General features: G+C 35.7%; 1 protein-coding gene across 1 annotated transcript in view; it reads right to left on the bottom strand.

Moving 5' to 3' along the window:
- The window catches only part of LOC107296603 (transmembrane protein KIAA1109), a gene marked incomplete at its 3' end in the record, with an annotated part of 80515 nt that overhangs the window by 38883 nt on the left and 19133 nt on the right, over window positions 1–22499 (bottom strand). Inside the window, exons 6-20 of the mRNA XM_015825947.1 lie at window positions 22088–22274; window positions 16324–16405; window positions 15845–16038; window positions 14843–14922; window positions 13090–13240; window positions 11298–11454; window positions 10070–10148; window positions 9270–9361; window positions 7977–8094; window positions 7707–7862; window positions 4961–5058; window positions 3724–3902; window positions 3506–3612; window positions 1168–1373; window positions 310–537 (exon numbers count right to left, since the gene is read on the bottom strand). Coding sequence (XP_015681433.1) covers window positions 310–537; window positions 1168–1373; window positions 3506–3612; window positions 3724–3902; window positions 4961–5058; window positions 7707–7862; window positions 7977–8094; window positions 9270–9361; window positions 10070–10148; window positions 11298–11454; window positions 13090–13240; window positions 14843–14922; window positions 15845–16038; window positions 16324–16405; window positions 22088–22274 — 2114 coding nt within the window. The remainder of the gene's footprint in view (window positions 1–309; window positions 538–1167; window positions 1374–3505; window positions 3613–3723; window positions 3903–4960; window positions 5059–7706; window positions 7863–7976; window positions 8095–9269; window positions 9362–10069; window positions 10149–11297; window positions 11455–13089; window positions 13241–14842; window positions 14923–15844; window positions 16039–16323; window positions 16406–22087; window positions 22275–22499) is intronic.

Genomic DNA, 22499 nt, shown 5'->3' with positions numbered 1-22499 from the left:
TTGCAGGACTGGCCTAGGGTAATTTTTAGGGGGGTTTTAATTATATTTTAAAATTCGACAAATATTTAAATATTCCTTTTAATTAATTTTAAATTTGTATTGTTTTGTATGTATTTTAAATAGATTGTCAGCCGCCCTGAGTCCTACGGGAGAAGGGCGGGATATAAATCCAAAAAATAAATAAATAAAATAAATAAATGTTTTAAAGGGCAAAATCTAGCATATTCATAGGCCAACCATAGGAAATCTGTATTTCTAGTTATGTGCACAATTTTCTAAAATCAGGGATTAAATACTCATAATACTTACTACTGGCAAGCGTCCATGAACTTTGTATGCATTAACAAGCACTGTAATATCCCATGGGCGTAACATTAGAGGATTAACTTGTTTCAGTGATGTATCACGCTCTTTTTTGTTAGCATCCACTCCAACTGCTGTCCATCCAGAACTTGAAGATGTTGACATAGACAGTACAGGGCTTGCAATGACTTCTTCAAAATCAGTATACATATCATCTTCACCAAAATAATTTTCCTAATGAGATGAATTAACAGTATTTATTTAAACAATATAATATAAATAGGTTACAACAAGGAAAAAATAACAGTGTAAAGTATAAATATATAATAATATAAAATTAATAGGTAGATATGTTGGATATGTTAATCACCTTTAATTATTAAAAATAATAAAGATGGGATAAAAATAAATAAATAAACCTTCATACCTTAGTATAGCTTCCTATAGCAAGTCATTTAGAAATATTAATTTTCATTTCTTAATTATACAGAAATAGTCCACATATTACCACATATACATAACGTTTTAGAGATTAAGGAGGGTTTTTTCCAAATATTTTAAGTAATTGGAAAGCTGGGGGTGATGAGTAGAAGAAATCAAATATTGGAGTTGTTGGTAAACTAGGAGCTCTCTTTAATATTGTCTACTTTGTGAAACAGCAGCTTTGGAGACATTTGATTCTGTTCTCGTTAGTTAGAAATGTATAAGTTATGATTTAACACATTTGAAGGACACCCCAAAATGGAAGGCTGGTTGGAGATTGTCTTCATTTGCAAAGTAAGTTATAATTAGAAAATATTGTTCTACATTTTTTAATAGGATACAAGGCCCATGTATATTTTACAATCCAGAGAGAGCTCATACCTTTATAGACAGGAATGCTTTTAAAAGTGGTCCATATAAAGTTATCTGGGAATCTGGGGAAATCTCTAGTTCTACACGAAGCTTGTCAGGTGGAAGTTCAGAGGGGTCAACAGGAAGGCGGGAAGAAGCTGAAGAAGATGTTCCTCCATCTGCCATTTTCTGTGATGGTCGCTGGGCAGATAATATGGTTTCTTCCATTTCTGACACTTTATAAATGAACAAGTAAAGCAATTGTGAATACTGATATTTCACCAATGTACTAGTGAAAGTAAAATCTGTTTTTTTTTTAAATCAGAATACTACTGAACAAATCTGAAGAAAATAAAAGCAATATAATTTGTTTGATTGTTGGTGTTTCATATTATTTTAAATTGTATTTCTAAACTAACCTGGAAGATCTAAATGCAAGCTTTTCTTTTAAAGTATAAATAATTCAAATTGACATGCCCAATAAGAAAGCATAATAGTATTTTAGGCTCTGGATTCCCTAAATGTGTCAAACTCGCCACATCATGTGACGACTTTTTTCGCATTGCTGGAACTGGGGTGGGCGTGGCCTCCGCATGAGGTAACCAGCCCACGAGCTGGCAGTATGACACCCCTGCCCTAAAGGGTAATAAATGAAGGAAAACTATGATAGGATTCATTTTATATACTTTTTCTTTTCAAATTTTTAATGAGGCACAAAGTAATTTTATCATATGGTACATTTAGAAATGATAAAGAATGAACAGTTGATCTTATCTGTTTGATATTAAAGCTACAAATGTGATTTTGAATTTGCTCCTTATATTTTTTTTAGTATGATTATCTGCTTTGTTTGTTTGATACAATTCTACAATACTTCTCAAGCAATTGCACTTCAAAGTACTTTACACTGAAACAGATTTAAAACTATTTTTATCATATGTTTATATTTCTAACTGCCCAGAAGCCTTGTACAAAACAGAAAAGAAAAAAAAACTATTTTTTGGCAGGGCTCTTTTTTTCTGGAGGCAACAAGGGAAGAAGAGAGGCTATGATTGGCATGTGGGAAGGGGAAGAGGGCAGGAAAGCACCAGAGAGACCTGGACACTGATAGGGACAGAGAGGCATGTCAGTGCTTTTATTCTTACTTTGCCAACCTGGGTAGGGAATGTGTTTTTGGATTGGGGAGGGAGGATTGGGGAGGAGAAACTGGGGCCTTCCAGGCATGCATATTGTAGGGGGGAATATCTAACTCAATAAAGGTGTTGGAAGGCAGGGGAGGTGAAGAACAGGGCTTTGCCAAGGGCCCTTTTGCATGCAGGCCCTGAATGGAATAACGAGATAGCTTGTCCTCTGTTCCTGTCTCGGACCTTTGTTCTGTTTGGCCATGGGGGAGACCAGATACCTACTTTGGAAAGATGTCCCTTAGATTCTGCATATCTCCTCCTGTCCAGTCCTGAATTTAAAGCTCCAATGCCCCACTTGACATTCCAAGTTACATGCGGCTGGAGTCTCCACTCTGGTGCACTTGTAAAGAGAAGGCATCTGCAGGCAGGTTAACTACTGACTTAGCCATCTGGGACCCCAGTCAGCTGTCTCCATTTGGCAAAGCAGGACCTGTTAATGGCCTTGGCTAAAAAACTGCAAGGAGAAGTTTGACTACAAAGAGGGGACTGTGAAGGGGCCACAACTTGGCAAGTGGCTACTGAGCCACTCTTGTTCCACCTAATGCTGCCCACTTTTGGCAGGGGGCAGGAGATGCTCCACTGAATGGCCATCAATCACTCCCCTAAAAACTCAGCTGGGATTCCCAGGAGGTAGATCCTTGGGTAGAAGGATCTAGTTTACTTTTGGAACATCATCCCCTTAGAGATCTCTCCATTCTGCGGAGTCGGAGGGGGCAGAAAAAAAACCCCAAGAAATTTCTATAGGCAAAGTGGCTGGCTCATTTTTCTCTCCCTGCCCCTCCCAGTGTACAGATTAGACATATACTGACCATAACAACTGAGGGGCATTGCAAACGTCATAAGTGTGGGCATTGGCCATAAAGTTATTTTTTCAGCACCCTTGTAATTTCAAACGGTCACTGAATGAAGAAGTTGGTAAGCAAGGACTACCTGCATTGATTCATAGTTGTATACATAACCGAATGGATTATCATTTTAAATTTAAGCCACTGACTATGATTTACCTTTATACTAATGAAGGTAAAAAGGACAACTTTTTGTCATAAAGAAAGCTATGTAAATGAGAAGTGTGGCTCTCAACCCAAGTTTCATTAGCTTTCAACTTATTCTACTTTGGTTATTTTCTCTTTCAAAATGACTTATTCTGCATTTTTTTAAAAATGAATAAAAAGAAACAAACTTACATGATTGGATCAAATGCTCCTTAACTTTCTGAGGATAAATTGGATGCCATACATAATCAATTGTAAGCATAATACTTGGTATTGTCCAGCATTCAACCCAGCCAGCCCTATTAAAAAAATAGTCTATGTAGTAATTATTTTATTAACGTTTTCTTAACATCAATCATTAAACATTTTCTTGTATATTTTGACATTGTAGTAAGAGAAACCAAACTTACTCTTCTTGAGTCATGTTCCTCCACTTGGACTTGCTTAGTTTCTGACCACTCTGACTATCAGCAGGAGCACAAGACTCAGGATTTAATTTACTAGAATGACAATCTTTCACCAACATAAACAGGGAGTATTTACTAGGATGGCAATCAGGAAGAAGTAAGTGAAGATCAAGACCATCTCCCTGAAAATTCAATACAATACATATTTCAATCAATTATATTTAAAACATACAGAAGCGGACAAAAGTATTGGTGTATCTCATTTCTTTTGCCCAAAGAATCCCAATTTGTCATGAAATAAATTGAAACTGACACAAGTAAATGGCATGCACCATTTTTTATTCCATAGAGCAGACTCTTTCCTTTTGATGTATGACTTCATCTATTCTTGTGAATAATAAAACAAATGAAACATAGCAAATATCTATTAGAAGTTAAAAGACATTATTGGGTTTTAGTTATCTCTCAAGCAAACTATTCATTTTAATTAGTATCAGTCATGATAAATTTGGCACTTTGTTAACATCTATAAAAATGACAACACTCCTATAAATTTGTATAAGACAGACAGTTATTCATAATAAAAGAAAAGTATTTTAAATTTTTAAATAGAAGGAAGGAGCCATTACAATGCCTTGGGAAAGAATTAACAAGTATTTTCCACAATCGCATAATGTATTATAAAATTAAGTAGCCTAAAATCTATTGAAATAATTTCAGTATTAAAAAACAAGTATTTTTCAAATGAATCTACCGTTTCAAAAAAGGACTATACTAGTATTCTATCTGTATAGAACAGAATAAACTACCTATAGTCCCAAATGTCAACCACTTATATTTGATTTGAATTTCAAGATTACAAATGTTACTGTATCTATATATTTAAGGGTAAGATTAATGGCACAAATACTGAACCGATATAAAATTATAATAGTTTATAAAACCATTTTTAGGAAGACATTAGAAGATGAATGACCAGTGTGTTTTTGATGTGGGCTGCCTTATAAATCCAGTAATAAAAAAATTGAAACAAAGAGAAAATTGACAGCATGTATTCAAGCAGGATATGAACAACATCTGAGCCATAATTTTCTTTGCTCCTGCTAGAAATCATTGTTCATGTTCTTCAGATCCTGCTTGGATACATACTGTCAATTTTCTTTTTTCCCCAATTTATTTATTTTTTGTTTTATTATAGAAACAAATGCAATTTATTTTGAAGATAAAGTTATCAACTTACCCTTAAAGAGAATCTAGTACTGCATGTAACTGGAACAAAGTCAAGAAAAGGCAAAGAGAAAACTATGTTTAATGTTTCTCCACAGGCAGCCACATAAACTAAAGGAGAACAGGAGGAAAAAAATTGAGTATAAATTAATCATAAAAATATTTCTTTTATCAAAATGACAGTATAAAGACAATTTGCAATTCTGTAAGCACCATTAAAAAGTGTTTCAGTATGCTTCTTAACTCACTTAAGTATATTAAACTACTTAAGTACTTATTAAAAACGAGAGCACTGGAATTTCTCTGCAATCATTTTCAAAAAAGGTTTATCATGTGTTAGAATGGTCATCTGGAAAATTAAGAAAAAATGCAGGAGAAGCCTTGCTCTCCAAGTACTGGAACTGAGAAACAAGCTTTACATCAATTAACTAGCAGCACTTGGGTTGCAGGCTCTTCCAGGCTCTTCCGCCAGTCTTGCCTTGCTTACAATACCTCGGTCCCTGGTTCAGTGCCGGCTTCTACTCTCCGCACACACAAACACAGCTAGTTTTTCTCACCAAAGTGGTACCAGTTTAGCTACTCACAATGTTGCATGCTTTTGAACTCCTGGGTGGGCAGGAACAAGCGACAGTAGCTCATTTCATCTCACAGAGCCAGGCTCAAACTGCCGAAGTGCAGACCATTTCTGGCCAACAATTCCTGTGTCATTAAGCCATTGCACCACCACATCTCCCAATCATCAATCACTGATGATATATATGGCACAATGTCTCAGTGGGTAAAGATGCTGACTTCTTCAACTGGAGAGCTGATAGCTCGAGTTTGAGACCCAAGCTCCACACAACGAGATGAGCTCCCATTACTTGCCTCACCTCTTGCTCATCTAGCAGTTAAATGCAAGTAAATTAATAGGTACAACTTTGGTGGAAGGCAACAGCATTCTGTGCACCTTTGACATATAGCCATGCTGGCCACATGATTATGAAAACTGTCTTCAGACAACACTGGCTCTCTCAGCCAAGAAACGGAAATCGTGTGTGTGTGTGTGTGTGTGTGTGTATAGCTCTATCTATCTATCTATCTATCTATCTATCTATCTATCTATCTATCTATCATATGTGGACAGTACAATCAAAAATAAAATATCACTATAATATCGAGCCATAAAATTGCAATGGAATAGATGTTATAATTCAGTATCTAAGGAAGCTAGCCATGTAACTGCTTTTGCCTTGACCGCAATGAGATCATCCCAGGTGCCTTGAAATTTCCTGAGGAGACATTCTTGAACTATAAATGTTATAGTTTGTTCCGGTGCACCACAGTCACATTGCGAGCTCTCAGCAATTCCCCGCTTAGACCTTTGCCTTAGTTCTGGCATGGCTGTCCTGATTCTACTGAGGTGCCACTACACTAAATGTTTTTTGCCTGTTCCCACAATTTTCCTAATCAAGTTGTTTCTGGTTTTCAATATTTGACCGATTACTTCAAAGTGTTTTCCAAATATAAGGGATCAGTCAAGATTATATTATTCAGAAATATTTTGGATGGCAGTTGTGTTTTATCCTCTTTCCACAAAAAGATACGTTTAACTCTTTTTTCGCTGTACGATTTCTTAGATGGAAGGCCCATACTTCAGTTTTATTTGGGTTAGAGCATAGCTTCCACTTCTCATAATACTGTATTAGTTTAATTTTTCTACGTAGGAGTTGCAAAAAATCCTTTATTATTATGGGAAGTGGAAGGCAGGCAATACCTGTGTGCTTTGAACATATTGTAGTAGATGGGTGAAGACTTGTGCCTCTTCAACAGAAATATTTTGTGTACAAACACTGAATTACACAATGAGAAAGAGGCATCTTAGACATTTGTTTCTGTTTCTGTTCATTTGAAGGGAGAGGGACAATGACTGGACTAGAAGTAGGACCCAGTCCCTTTCCCTCTATCCAACTGACCTCACTGTGCTCTCCTCACTGTGAAGAGAAATACTGTAGGCAGCTGTTCTCAGTCTCATTCAGTATTACACAGTATGCCAAATGACTACTTCTGGCATTGCAAAAATTACATTTGTACCTGACTTCATCTTTGTGGGAGTCATTTCACTTCTATTTTTATTTACTTTGAAAGCAAATATATGTAATATATTTTAAGAATGTTCCTTTTAGTCCATTCTTGACTTTGTGGTTATTACAACAACCTTTTTTCAGTGGTAAAATGTTTTAAATACAGTAAATACCTGTTTAACAGATTGCATTCCCAGCTTGAGACTATCCTGATTTAAAATTTACTGAATCAGAAAATACACAAGGAGGAATTGCCATTTTAAAAATACTGCTATCTTGTATATTGTTAAATCATTATAGTTCTTTCTTCTGTACAATTTTCGGTATTTTTACAGTCCCTTTGAGAAAAGTACATGTTTCTAAAGTACGTGTGAAATTTAAATCATCTTAGTTAGCTGCAAAACATATTTTCCTTTATGGAATATTCTTTACTGATAATACAAATCTAGTAATTGTTAAAAATGGAATCTGTTTGCATGCTAGTGACAGTTCTTTCATTGCACATTTCCCAGCCTATTACAATAACAAAGATTCAAAAGGACCTGGAATCATTTTCAGGTTACATGGTGTTTATTTAAATACAGTTGGATCTTTTGGATAATTATAATAATGTATTACTGTATAAATATGTATTACTGCTCAAATAGCTATAAGAAGAAATTTAGTATGCATACTTTAAAACATAAGAGTTCTCACCATTTTCCTGTTGCTTTGTGGAACAATCAATCCAATTGTGCTGATTTGCAGACCAAATCATTTCAAACTGATGAAACATCACTTTAAAATTCCATGTATAGGGAACAAATGAATAGATATCAGGAGAACTGTCACCACACCAATCTTCAATCAAATCTAAAAATTAAGAGAATAAGTTGCTTCAGTGGGTGATAGAATATTAATCTTAATATTCTATCATGCTGACAATGATATAATTGAAAATTACAAATTATATATGATCCAGAATACCTGTGAAGAAGTTTTTTTGCGCATATATGAAATGGTAAGTAGCTTTATATACTTCAACTTCAGTCTGCCAGAGTTGTGGCATGTTCCATGTTCGAGGATAAAAGGCATTAACGTGAAACTAAAAATATATATATATAAAATAGATATTGTTAACAATGTACAATTCCCCAAAAACTGTAACAGCAAAAATAAAACAGAGAGCCATATAACTCCTGTTTATTAACTTACAAATCCTTCTGTTAATTACTCATATACAAAACCATCTAGCTGAAAATTACCAAATGCTTTGATAACAAATATGTTGAAAGCTTTGCCCTCAGAGATTTCCTTCTGTAACTAACCCACTGACCAGTGATTTTTATTTTGTAAGGATTGCAATTATTTTGAGGTGACCACATAAAGTTTTTTACTTCCACCCATCCCACGAAAGATACGTGACTGTTCAGGAAGCACAAAATGATTGTAACAGGCAACATGGCATGTTTAGTCTCCAAAGATGTGGCTCAATAAAAGTTCAATTGAAGTATTTACCATATTTTTCCGTGTATAAGATGCTATTTTTTCCTGCAAACACCCTGTTCAAAAATCAGGTGCGTCTTATACAAGTGCAGTGTCTTCTACATGGAAAAATAATGGTAACCTCCGCAGCCCAGGGAATGCCTGTGTGGGTTGCCATGCTGCCTGGTGCAGGTGTCAAGCCCATGGGCTTGCCACTAACGGGAGGGGGGAGGGGGCAAGATCGTCGGCCAGCCGAACTTCCGGATTTGCCGGCTCAGCTGTTTGGTGCTCCACCGAACAGCTGATCGGTGCGGAGAAACTCGCATGCCAGAGCGTCTTATCCAAGGCTGTGTCTTATAGATGGAAAAATATGGTATGCTTGAATACTAAACAAAAATCCACAAGCAGGAGAGTCAAATCATTAGTCCTCCTGATAGCATTTCTAGTCTATCCTGATGAGACTGCAGGTAAATCTGCAACAGGCTCCTCCTCAGGTTTGAGTTACTGAGAGTAAAAAAAAAAACCTTACTTCATTTGGGAAGGATAATTTATATGACAGTTCCACATAATCAAGTAACACTATATATATATGTGTATGTATATACATACATACATATAAGCGTCAAATTTAGGAAAATATCTCATCTTTGATGTGTTTTTCCTTATGATTATTATTCAAGAAAATACAGTTATCACATATATTGTTCAGATATTTACAATCGCTTGGACCTGCTGTTGAAGTAATTTGAAAGCAAATACAACAGAAATTATTCTGAAAGTATGCACATTACTTACAGCTAACATTTCTGCTTCTAAGAGAGTCCGGAACTGCATGCTACTGGTAGCATCTATATGTAAAAGTTGTCCTTTAATAGTGGGAGAGTAGCCTAGTAAACAGAATAAATCTTTATTTTAGGATTATGTTTCTCTTCAAATGCATCAAAAAAGTTAAAACAAATTGCCTTTTACAATGGTGTATTTCTCTTCAATGGCGATCTTTAAAGGTAGCCCATTCCAAAATGCTGTAGCAGATCAGCACTGAGTAGAGAACTGGATAGGTTGGCATTTGAAGTCCCTTCCAACTTCATGATTTGAGGAAGTACCTATTTTCTAAAGTTATTTCATACATACTATCAGTAGTAAATATATAACAGGAACTGAACCAATTTAAAAATAAACATTTTGTATCAAATGTCTATTTTTAATAAAGGGATGTGAATATTACAGATACATTGTCAATACAACTCTTTGTAGAAAGTTTTAAGAAATAAATAAGAAATATTTATAACAGAGAAAGACAAACCTAGTCATAACTTGAATCATCAAATTTTTTAGAATTATATTTTCAGTATTCACTACATAGCTTACCCTATGGACAGAAAACTTGAATCCAATCAGTCTAACTATATTGATAGACTAATATTTAATCAAATTCCATAAAATAGAAAATAATATACAGCAAGCTTTCTATATTAATATGTGTTGAGATATATTAAGAAACACCAAGTTTTTAGAAATGCTAGTCAATATGTAAGGGCCACTACTTCAATATAGTTTACCAGGAAGAATAGAAAATTATTTTTATTTCAACGTACCATTTTCAGTGACAGTCATGGGAATATTAACTTCCAAATAAGAACCTGCTCCAACATTTACATGTACTGCATTAGTTTCCTACCAACAAAATTCAGAATTAGTTCAATTAGTTTTATTAACATGATGTCTTGTTTCAATCCACTATTCACCATATGTTAACTGCTAAGATTAAGGAAAGCAAATATAGCACAAATGATTACAAATAAGATTAAAAATTAGGAATAGAAAGAAAAGAGAAAAAAATACTGTATCTATTGAGTACAAATCAGATCTGTACATATCAGAGCTGTAAAACAGAATGAACAGACAAAAACCTGGAAAAAAGCAATACTAAACCATTTCATACTCTTCCAACAAAACTAAATGCATATACTGTGTTTCCCCGAAAATAAGAGCCATCTGGAAAATAAGTCCTAGCATATTTCGGGATGCTCATAATATAAGACCCACCCCAAAAATAAGCCACAATTAAGATCATCAGCCAGACAGATGCATTTAGTATCGTATTTCTCTGAAAATAAGACCTAACCAGAAAATAAGCCCTAATCAATGTGTCTTTTGGAGCAAAAATTAATATAAGACCTGGTCTTATTTTTGGAGAAACACAGTATATCTTTTTATGTGTGTGTGTGCATGTGTATCTATATGTATATATACCATATGTGTATCTGTGTGTACATGTGTGTGTGTATGTGTATGTGTATATATATATATATATATATATTCTTCATGTAATCACCAAGAATCAAATTCAGTTTATCGTTCTGCCTAAAAAGCAAAATTCTTAAATGAATGAGTTCTTCCTATAGTATGGCAGATTTAAAGAAAATCTTGTTTTCTTATAATATGGATTAACATTATGGGAAACTAGAGAGTAAACATTTGTCTTTATGTTTGTCTATTTGTGTGTCTCTCTGTGTATTTGTCTGTGTGTGTGTTTATTCTGCTCTGACAGCAACATCCTGGGTGCAGAAAAATATATTTTTGATCAAAATTAAAAATACAGATTTGTTGAGGAATACATAAAAACACAATGCTCAAATATGAAGAAATGCTTAACTACAGTTTTCCCTTAAGACTTTTTGTTTTGTACTATTTTTAATATTTCCAAAAATAAATTATAAGGTATATTAATATTTATTTAAAAAATTAAGAGAGAAATAATACATGTGTTACAAACAACTAGGGTTAATTTCCCAAGCTTCTAGTTAAGTTATATTTATTTACCCTATTTTTTGTAAACAGCAAGTCAATAGTAGCATCTGCAATAATATTCATACGTAGCTCAAAAGCAAGGATCTGTCTTAGCTTCCCAGGAACTGGAACTTCTGTAACTTTCATTACTTGATAATCGGGTGGGAAAAAAAATTTCCACAAACAATCCCTAAAAGAAAAATCCAAAGAGTAACAGTTATACTAAAATAAATGTCAGTCATTTATGAATATTTTCTGTAGTATATATATACAAGGGCAACACTGATGCTTTAGATTCTCTACATCAGAGCTCCTCAACCTTTCCGGTTGGCGGCCCAGAGGGAAAGGGAGGAGCAGGGAAATATTTGTGTGTGTGTGCCTCTGTGCACACCTGCACAAGCAGGTGCACACATGGCGAGGCACTAACACCCACATGCATGCATGAGCCACGGGCGCTGCACCTGCACAAATTGACCACTAGTGCCCATGTGCCTGCACAAACGGGGCCGCTAGCCTGAGTGGCAGTGCTAGCATGAGTGGGGGGGTGCATGCACACATGCGCGCACTCACCAGCCATTCCCGGGGATGGATGCATGGATGCATGGATGCATGGACGGATGAATGAGCCAAGTTTCATGCATCCTCATCCACCACTGAATCTCTATATACTACTAAAATTCCCCTTTGTTTATAACCTTTAATTGGGTGAAATAGTATATTGTAAGGCAAAGGTTTTTGAATCAAGGTACTTGAAATGGGGCTAACTATGGAATACTTTCAAAATCCAGGACTCATGACTCCCGTGGAATTAAAATTCAGCAAATTTTATAAAACATTTTATGACACAATAAAAATTTTATAAAGCATTTCTTGTGGTCAACTTCTGATGTCTGACTGTGCTATAGAGTTCAGCATGAACTATTTTTAAGGCAGATACATCTTTGAGTATCTTCCTGGATAATAATAATAATAATAATAATAATAATAATAATAATAATAATAATAATAACAACAACAACAACAACAACAACAACAACAACAACAACAACTTTATTGTCACTTTGAATATACACCAATTGGCATACATCAAAATGAAATTTCGTTGCATACAGCTCTCAAAGGGTCACCACCTCCGATATACACTCCTTGTTCGTGGCCAGCTCAAGTTTCAGATTGTCCATTTTAGTCTCTAGGTAGCGAACGATGGCAAACAGGACAGATGGAAACAGAGCTCCATGTGGATTAGCCCTCAAATTAGCTTGTATTCCTGCATGACAACCTCGCCTCCTTTCCTTTTTCTAATCCTGTCTCTTCCACCTTTTCCTTAAAGAGGCCTTGCTTCTTTTCGCCCCTGGAGCACGCTGCCGCCGCCGCCAACTCCTCCAAAAGCCTCTCTTTCTTCCTCTGGGCCTGCTGACAGCCTCATCCAGTTCCTTCGCTCCATAAGCCCCGGGACCTCTCCTCCTCTGTCTCCTTCGGAAATAGCCCTGATTTGCAATAGAATCCGTCGCTGGGCCAGCAGACAGATCTTGCTGCCGGCAGAACAATTTCAAACAGCGCCGATGACTTTTAATGGTCTCACCAACAGTTCCGAAACAGCTAAAAACTTGCCATGCCAGCAATGATTGTCGGTCGAATGTTAGCTTAGTCCCACTATGTTGCTCAAACACATTAAAACCTTCCTGATCATGTGGCCTATATCCCTTATATCCCTCCTAAAACCTTTCACCTTCGAGAGCCAATGCAGCCACAGCCGATCCAGGCACCGCCATCTTAGAAATTTAAAGAATTTTAAAGAACTTTTCCAATTCATTAGAAGCCTTACCTTTTCCGGTCAACCCATGGTCCATAATTAAAATCTGTTCCTTTGCCACAAACAATATCTAATCCCCAGCATGGTGGTAGGTCTTGCAATTTGCTATCTTCATTACTTGTCTCTCCCTCATTACTTTCGTCAGTTTCTTCTGGTACAAGACCTGTATTTTGGAAAACAGTCCCCTCCATAATCTTTATTCAAAGAACTCATAACTGAAAGGCTTAATTAACAGATCATAAAACCAAGTACGTAAAGGATTAACAGAAATTTCACAAGCCTACTAAAGTTAAAAACCAGAAATATACAGATGCTACCAAAACTTCTAACAAAATATGCTGAAATATTTTGTACTGACCTTGAATGTTAAGAAACTTAAGAATTTAGTCAGTAAAATCAAGAATTTGCCAGAATAATGATAGTCAATATTTACCTAAATGCAGTACAGGTAGTCCTCAACTTACAATCACAATCAAGTCCAAAACTTCTGTTGCCAAGTGAAACATTTGTTAAGTGAATTTTGCCCACTTCATGATCTTTCTTGCCACAGTTAAGTGAATCACAGCAGCTGTTAAGTTATTAACAGGTTTGTTAAGTGAATCTCGTTTCCCCATTGACTTTGCTTGTCAGAAGGTGATCACATGACCCTGGGACACTGCAACCATCATAAATATGAGTCAGTAGCAAAGTGTCTGAATTTTGATCACATGACCCTGGGGATGTTGCAGTGGTCGTGTGAAAAATGGTTGTAAGTCACTTCTTTCAGTGCCGTTGTAACTCTGAACAGTCACTAAATGAACTGTGGCAAGTCAAGGATTACCCGTATTTTTCTATGTTGGTTAGTATTTTCCAGATGTAAAAAAGCTAAGGCAAAAAGCACAAGAGAAAACCTGGAGGCCTCATACTGTAGCTATATCAAATCTCACTCTTCTTGAAACCTAGATCTTTTACCCAAGAAATCCTACAATTAAACAGTCTTGAAATATGGACATGCAATCCAATTTCAGATGTATGCTTTTTAAAACTTTACTAAGTGCTTAGTATATATCACATGTTGGCTAAGCCTATTTCAGTAGCTATTAACATACTGAGTTGGTGGGCTCAGATAAAGCAATGGTATAATAGTAAATTTAAAGCCAGGTCAACACTTTTCCTATTTATTGAAATGTATTGAAATGTATTGAAATTTATTGAAATGTATGCATTATACATCTGGTCATGTAAATAAGAGATTTGCAGGAACAAAGTTATTTTGTTTCTCAATTTTTTTTGCTAATATTTCTATCAAACAATTCCTGACATTTTACATTAGCAAATGTGATACCTAATCTGATAACGACATAATGATAATCATTTTTAGAGGGCTGATTTTTTAGGGAAAAAACAACTGATGGCTTGGGCTGGTGAGCTAATTTATTTAAGATTAGCTAGTATACTAAGCAAGATTTGAAATTTGCAGTTCACTCTCACAATCACTGCACAGCAGCAACTCAAATAATTTGATGATTCAACATTACTTGTTCAATAATTATAGGCCATTAATAACAGCTCTATAGCTATTTAGGATAGAGTCAAACTGGGTATCAATCCAAGACATTTTTTGAAGTTAAAAAAGAAGACTAGATAGAATCAAAATGAGCAGAGGTACTCTCTGTAAAAGGGAAAGGTTAACTATTCTAGGGATCTTTCTAGTTCAAAACATTGAAAAAAAAACCTAAGATCTTGCAAATTGTTATTACATTTAAATGAGAAGATTCACACTTACCAGGTTCATCCATATAGTAATAGATGTCAACATCATTTGATTGCATCACAACAAAACCTTCTCCCATTAATCTTGGAGGCCTGTTATAAAAGAAATAAAAAATGGAAAGGAAAATGTAAACATTGCATTTATCAATGGAATTCCAGTCTATGGAAATTTACACTCAATATGTCAATCTTTAAGAAGACTGCCTCAAGACCTCATGAAAATGTCTGACTATTACGTTAAATTATAGACTTTGTTTTTCTAGTTAAGTCACTTAAAAACTTTAAAAAGATTTTAAGGCAATATAAAAAATCTGCATTTTTCTTATGCTCAAACTGATCCAAAGCATTGTTGCCCAATTCATCAATAGTAACATATTAATAAACATATTAACATTTTCTAGTATTAACTAAATGCTGAATTAAAAATATTTATTTTGTTTCAAAATAAGGGTTTTAATCGAATCATTTGAAAGCATACATTTTTAAACTATAACATGATAAATCTCCTAAAATTATTGGATTGTGGTAGAGAAAGTTGCTGTAGCCAAACTAAACTTTTAACTGAAAAACTTTTACAGTATAATTTAAATATGTTGGTTTTAATTTTTTCTTAAAAAGTTCTATCCTGACCTATATTTCCATCATTTATTAATAGTTTCCTATTAAAATAGAATATAGATGCACTCTGAGAGTATATAGCACTATTCTTTTAAACAACATGCTCTGGCCATGATAATAAATATTTGGTTGTAATTATCCTCTGCAAGGAGATAATCTGGAAATTAACCATCAAAAAATCAAAATCATGAGTTTTGCTAGGAAACCAAAGACTTATGCCTAGCATATAGACATGTTCTCAATCAGGCAGGTCTCATTCCTCTATGACTATGTCATTTTATACAGACAACCATGACACTTCCTTAGAATTGTAAATTATTAAGATTCCTCCATTCCCAAATAATTGGATACCCCACCACTATATTATATATTCTATGGTTTTAACATAATTACTTACTCATCATTTTGAAGACCAACATATCTTGGACTTGGAACAAGCATAACTCTCACATTTTCCAGTTTGCCTTTTACAATGTGCATAAACTGATCCAGATGGCTTGAAGGTGGCTTTGTAGTATAAGTTAAAGAAGCATCATCAAAGTTAATACATAGAGTCTGAGGCAGATAATGATTTCCAAACGCTAAGCGACCCTAATTTAAAAGAAAAATAAGCACATGTTAACTCTTAATACTTTGGTAGCAAGACATTCTTTTTAAACAATTTTACTTATCATTTTAAACAAACCATATATATCACCTATAGAAATACACATGAAAGCATGTGCGCATGCACGCACAAACACACATATTTGAATCATGTCAACTAAACAATGCTTCTAAGATCAAAATGAAATGTTATAATGACTACTGAAGAAAGTGATCTTCAAAAACCATAGAAAATCTAAAATGCAGATGATCAGGATCTTTTTTACTTACCGTGCTAACACTGACTTTAATTACAGGAATAAGAGATCTCCATGAAGATGAGGGATCATAAGAATCACTTTTTACTTTGACACTGAAGGAAAAACAAGTGAAATTTACACACTGAACAATAAAAAATAGAAGCCCTAAAGTTACATGCAAATCAACTCATTAAGAAAATGGAACAGAACTTCATGTTCAGAGGACTGCAGTCCTATTTCAGAAAAACACAATACTTGCAAAACATATATTTAAAAAGCTAAATGAATATAACACAGTGCTATAGTATAATTTATGATAATTACCTTAAACATTCCCACCATGCATCCTTGCTGCTATCTTATGTTAATAATCACGTACATTTACATAAGTGTAATTGGTATGGCTCAGGTTCCACTATTCAGGTGATTAGAGTAGCCTATAAGTGTGGTCCTAAAAAAACTGTTCATGTTCCAATTTTAAATTCCACCTAAGGGAGGAATATGATTTGGGGTAATGGTAGTACGATAACCATTATTGTGAATATATCTGAACCTGCCCTGGCAAATTGACACATTAAAATCTGTAACTTAAATGTTATATATTTAGTGTCCAGGGATGAAGAATTTAGTCCTGTGAATGCTGATAGACATCATTCATGTTTCCAAAATGGTATATGGGCTGGAACTTAATACCAATAAAAGTTGTCTTTTAAATGTTCTAATACAATTTTAAATTCAAAAACATATCAAACTATGTTCTAAAACCTACCTTCACAAAAGGTTGTGTCCCTTTACAGAAAACACACTTCATAAATACTTTTTAAATATTTTGTGTGATTTGTTTATAGAATGGAATGGGGTGGGGTGGGGTGGGATGGAGGTGGGATGGGATGGGACAGGACAGGACAGGACAGGATAAAACAGCTTTATTTGGCCAAATGTGATCAGACACACAAGCAATTTGTCTCTAGTGCAAAAGCTTTCGGTGTACATGCAAAGCAACAGAATAATAATCATCATAATAATAATACCAATAAGAAGTGGTAGTAAAGGAGATAGCAAGAAGGATTATAATATACCAAGGCTTTTCAACCTTTTCACCCATTGTACCACTTTTAGGATATGGCAATATCCGAGTACCACTAGTCGCCTAGCAAGGTGTCAAAAACTTGATGACCAAAAAAAAAGGCAAAAAGTGATAAAGTACAGGTAGTCCTCGACTTACAACATTTCGCTTAGTGACTGTTCGAAGTTACAATGGCACTGAAAAAAGTGCCCCCCAAGCCACAGCCAAGCAAGACACCTGCCTGCCCACCCGGCGGCGCTCTTCCTCCTGTCCGAGATTTTCATTGTTGTGAGCATTCTGTTGAGGATTGGCAGCAGAGGTGGGGTGGAGGGGTGTTTGGTTTTTATTCCCATCTGCTGGGTGGTTGCAGCAGGTTTTGGTCACTTCACATGACCCTGGGACACTGTAACCGTCATAAATATGAATCAGTTGCCAAGCATCTGAATGTAAATCACACGACCCTGGAGATGCTGCAACATTTCAGCTGATCGGCACTTCTTCTGGGCTCAGCAGAAGCGCCAGGATCAGTGCTGCTTTCCAGCTGATTGGTGCTTCTTCAGGGCTCAGCAGAAGCACCAGGATCAGCGCCAAGCTCCAGCTGGACCCTGGCGCTGATCCTGGCGCTTCCACTGAGCCCTGACAGCCCTGCAGCTCCAGCCATCTCTCGCTCAGGCTTGTGGGGTGCTGCCACGTGTTCAGCTCATTCCCCTCCCCCGCTACCACTTTTCTAAAATGGTCGCGTATCACCTGCCAGGTGCCAATGTACCATAGGTGGTACCCGTACCACTGGTTGAAAAGCCCTGTAATATACTACAACCAGACTACATGGGTGTATATACATAATTAGATAGATATGTGAGAATTAGGTATTCAGCAGAGTGACTCTTCCTGTGTCTAGTTGTTTTGGCATACAATGCCCTATAGCAGCATCCCAAGGGGAAGAACTGAAACAATTTATGTCCAGGATATGAAGGGTTTGTAGATATTTTCTCAGCCCTCCTTCTGACCTGCACAATATACAGGTCTTCTACGGAAGCAGACTGGTTGCAATTGTTCTTTCTGCTGTCCTATCATTTGGAACCTGTACCTGTCCTGTTTGGTTGCTGTACCAAACCAGGGCGTTATAGAAGTACAAATGACAGGCTCAATAATTCCTGTATAAAATTGTATCAACAGCTCCTCCTGGGGCAGTCTGAACTTCCTGAGCTGACACAAGAATATTCTTTGTTGTGCCTTTTTAATGATGATTCTAATGTTAGGTGTCCATTTCAAGACCTGGGAGATTATAGAACCTCAAAACATGAAGGACTCTACTGCTGCTATTGTGCTGTCGAATATAGTAATAGAAGGGCTCCTCCTAAAATCCACTCTCATCTCTACAGTTTTAAGCATGTACAGCTCAAGATTGTTCAGCTGGGCCAGTTGTTCAATCCCCCATCTGTATGCAGACTCATCACCATCTCAAACAAGGCCAATAACTGTGGTATCATCTGCAAACTTCAGTACTTTAACAGATGGATCTGTAGAGATGCAGTCACTGATATAGAGAAGAGCAATGGAGAGAGCACGCAGCCCTGAGAGATGCCTGTACTAAGTCTAATTTTCCCTAGCTTCACCTGTTGCTTCCTATCTGTCAAAAAGCTAATAATCACACACACACACCATAAGTATGGACAGGCACATTTAGCTGAATCGGTTTAGAGTGAAAAATTTCTGGAATGATGGTACTGAATGCTGAGCTGAAGTCTTCAAAAAGGACCCATGCATAGGTCCCCAGAGATTCAAGATGCTGCAAAAAGTAATGCAGTGCCATATTGACAGCATTATCTGCTGACCTATTTGCTCAGTAAACAAACTGCAAGGGGTCTAACAATGGATCCGTGATGATTTTCAGATGGGCCAGCACTAACCTCTCAAAGGTCTTCATAACTACGGATGTTAAAGCAATTGGCCTATAGTCATTCAGCTCCCTGATGGAGGGTTTCTTAGGAATCAGGAAGATGGTAGAGCATTTGAAGCAAGAAGGGACATAACATATCTCCAATGATTTATTAAAGATCTGGGTGAAGATGGGGACCAGTTATTCAGGACAGGCTTTTAAGCAAGGAGTTACTTGATCTGGGCCTGGTGCTTTTCCTATCTTTTAGCTATGAAACAGACTACACATTTTTCTAAGATCATCAAGAGGTGGAGGGGCAGAGGGATGGAGAAAGGTGTAGGAAATTTGGCTACTGTTGGTGTATTTGAAGTGAGGAAGGTAGCAGTAGATGACAGTGATCTCCTCTCAGACCTATAGTAGAACCTACAGGTCATCTGCCAATTGACAATTCTCTGTAGTAAAGCAGAGAGGTCTGCTGTAGCCAATGATGTTCTTCAGGCTTCTCCACACAGTTGCTGGTTCATTAGCTGACAACTGATTTTTCTGCTTTTTGGAACAGTTTCTCTTTGGTATCTGATCTCCCTTGTTAATACATTCCTAGCCTGACTGTACAAAAGCCTATCTCCTTTCCTTAGGCCTTCTCTGAATAGAGAGCACATTGATGAATGAACTGAAAATAACAAATGAATCAGAAATACTAGTTTTATCTTCAGTAAATATCTACAAAAGATGGTGAAGTCATTATCAGAAAATTTCATATTTCAACAGAGTGCCTGCCATATGGAAAGAAAACTTGTATTCGTAGTACCTATTATTAGACCAATTATGTTTTTAAATACTGTAATAACATTTTCCCACAGATTTCCCAATGAAGAAAACAATGATTTTAAAAATAGCGATGTCTTATATAAAGCTGAATAACTAGATAATTTTCTGTGAGACCTCTTAGGCCGGGGCGGGGAAGTATGGCCCATGCTGATTCAGGAATTCTGGGAGTTAAAGTCCACAAGTCATAAAGGGGCCATAATTCCCCACTTCTGTCTTAGGCCAGTAATCCCCTGGACATTTCTCTGCTTCAACTACTGTAATTAGGCTAAAATATCAGGCAAAACAAAACAATTGCAGGCAGTTCCAGTAAACTTTTAAGAATATTTTCAACTGTATTATGCAAAACCTTTCAAATTAATGCCCTGCCTTATTTTGAAATGCTATATTGCTACATTAATTAATTTTGGCTTCAATCCATACAAGTAAGACAAGAGAGCAGAAAGATTATTTCTATTCCACTTGGGAACATTCTCCAAATGATTTTCCATGAATTAGAAAATTACCCTGAGTAGCTTTATGGTCCAGGAACTGGACAGAAACTAGGTATCATCAATCCCAAGACATTCAGAAGATATCTTCAGTCTACAGGAGAAGTTTTTCAACAGCCGTAGCAAGATTGATTAGGTAACATCATCTACCCCCAAGCCCTCATTTCAGCACTTTCTAGATTCACAAGAAGGGAGCAGTTTTCTTTGAAATATATTTATCAGTATTAAACTAAGGGGGACAATATATGTTTTGTTTTTTCTTTTTATGCACTTTTTGGGTATAGTCTTGTTTTACTTTGTTTTGCATTTGTATTTTTTTTCTTTTGGGGAAGTTTAATGTTTTGAATAAAATAAAAAATTTATTAAAAAATAATTTTCCAACCAGCTGGTGATATTTGATGGAAACAGCCAGAGCAATCAACCAATCCCTGTTTTGATGGTCCTATATGGTATATATTAGGATGGTCCCTTTTGCCAGCACCATACCTACGTCAGGACAGGGACTAGTATTAGGGGCAGCAATTTTATACTGATATAGTTTCTGCCAACTTGAAGACTAGTGGATGCATTTTAACTTGGTTAGGAGGAAAAACTGATAAAATAAGTGTATTCCCAAACATCATCATCATCATCATTCCAGCCATTGTCTATCCACTGCAAGATGAAGGCCTTTTCTGCATGTTTCCAACCAATGCAGTCTTGAGCTTTCTTTGTCAGTTCCTGATATCGTCACTCCATCTTGTTTTAGGTCTCTTTTGTCGACGCTTTTTTATCAAGTGGAATCCATTCTATGACTGCCTTAGTCCACCTGCCATCAGTTCTTCTTGCTATATGACCAGCCCATTTCCATTTCAATATAAATTGAAATTTATTTTTGTGCATAAAGATAAGAATTTGCATTTCCAATTCAATATAAAAGCTACGAGTGGCGCAAAGGCCATGGAATGATACATGCTCAGCATCACAAGACAAGATAGAAAGACCTGGACATGGATTAGAGAACAAATGAAAATATATGATGCCATCAAGAGTAAAAGAATTGAAATGGAAATACTCCCAATACCTGGACATATTTTATTTAAAAGAGTGCATCCATTTACTATTTAGTTGTAGATAATGGGAAATACCATCTTAATGTATAAATGCCTCAACTGTAAAGCGTATTACTGAACAGGCCAATTCTTTCTAAAAACCCAGTGCACTACTCAGTAGATGTAAGCTAAATAACCACATGTTCAAACTAAGTGTAAACCACTTTCTGTACTGTATTCAAATGTCTGGAATATTAGATGTTCCTCTAATACTGAGTTGCCATATAAAGGACTAAATGATTAAAATGATCAGTAGCCCAATAAGGAGATATCTAATTCTTAGAACCAAAACAACGAATCAGTTTTAAAGGTTTATCACATTTTCTTTTTTCTTTTTTAAAAAATTAACTGGTAAATTTTAATCAAAATTAATCAAAATTTACTGGTAAAAAATAAAATTAGCATCATATTCAAAGACTTATGTGTATGAACATAATCCTTACCTGTCAAGATTTGTATGTGTTTGCTCTTGCCCATTTTCTCGTGCTTTTTCATCCTTTGTTTTTGGAGGAATTATGGTTGGTTCTAAACCAAATAATTCCTGAAGTTGTGCATAAAGATAAGAGCGGTTGTAGACATGAAATTCAAAATCATTCACCACTATATATAATCTTGTTTCTGCCTTAGGATCTATGAAGTTAAATAAAAAAGAGGTATATTTCATTTAGCAAACTGATTTTTAAGAGTCAACCTCACAAACAAATGTAGAGACATATAATTACATGTATGTTATACATAAAAATCATTAATTATATTCCACATACACAAGGATGACCTTCTAAAATAATTAATCAACCAATATGCATGAATAACATATCTAATTAAGTTTGTAAACAATCACATGCATAATTTGTA

This window comes from Protobothrops mucrosquamatus, unplaced genomic scaffold, assembly GCF_001527695.2.
Source record: "Protobothrops mucrosquamatus isolate PMUCROS unplaced genomic scaffold, P.Mucros_1.0 scaffold2887, whole genome shotgun sequence".
In the NCBI taxonomy this organism is placed as follows: Eukaryota; Metazoa; Chordata; class Lepidosauria; order Squamata; family Viperidae; genus Protobothrops; species Protobothrops mucrosquamatus.
This window is presented reverse-complemented; position numbering and strand designations above follow the sequence as displayed.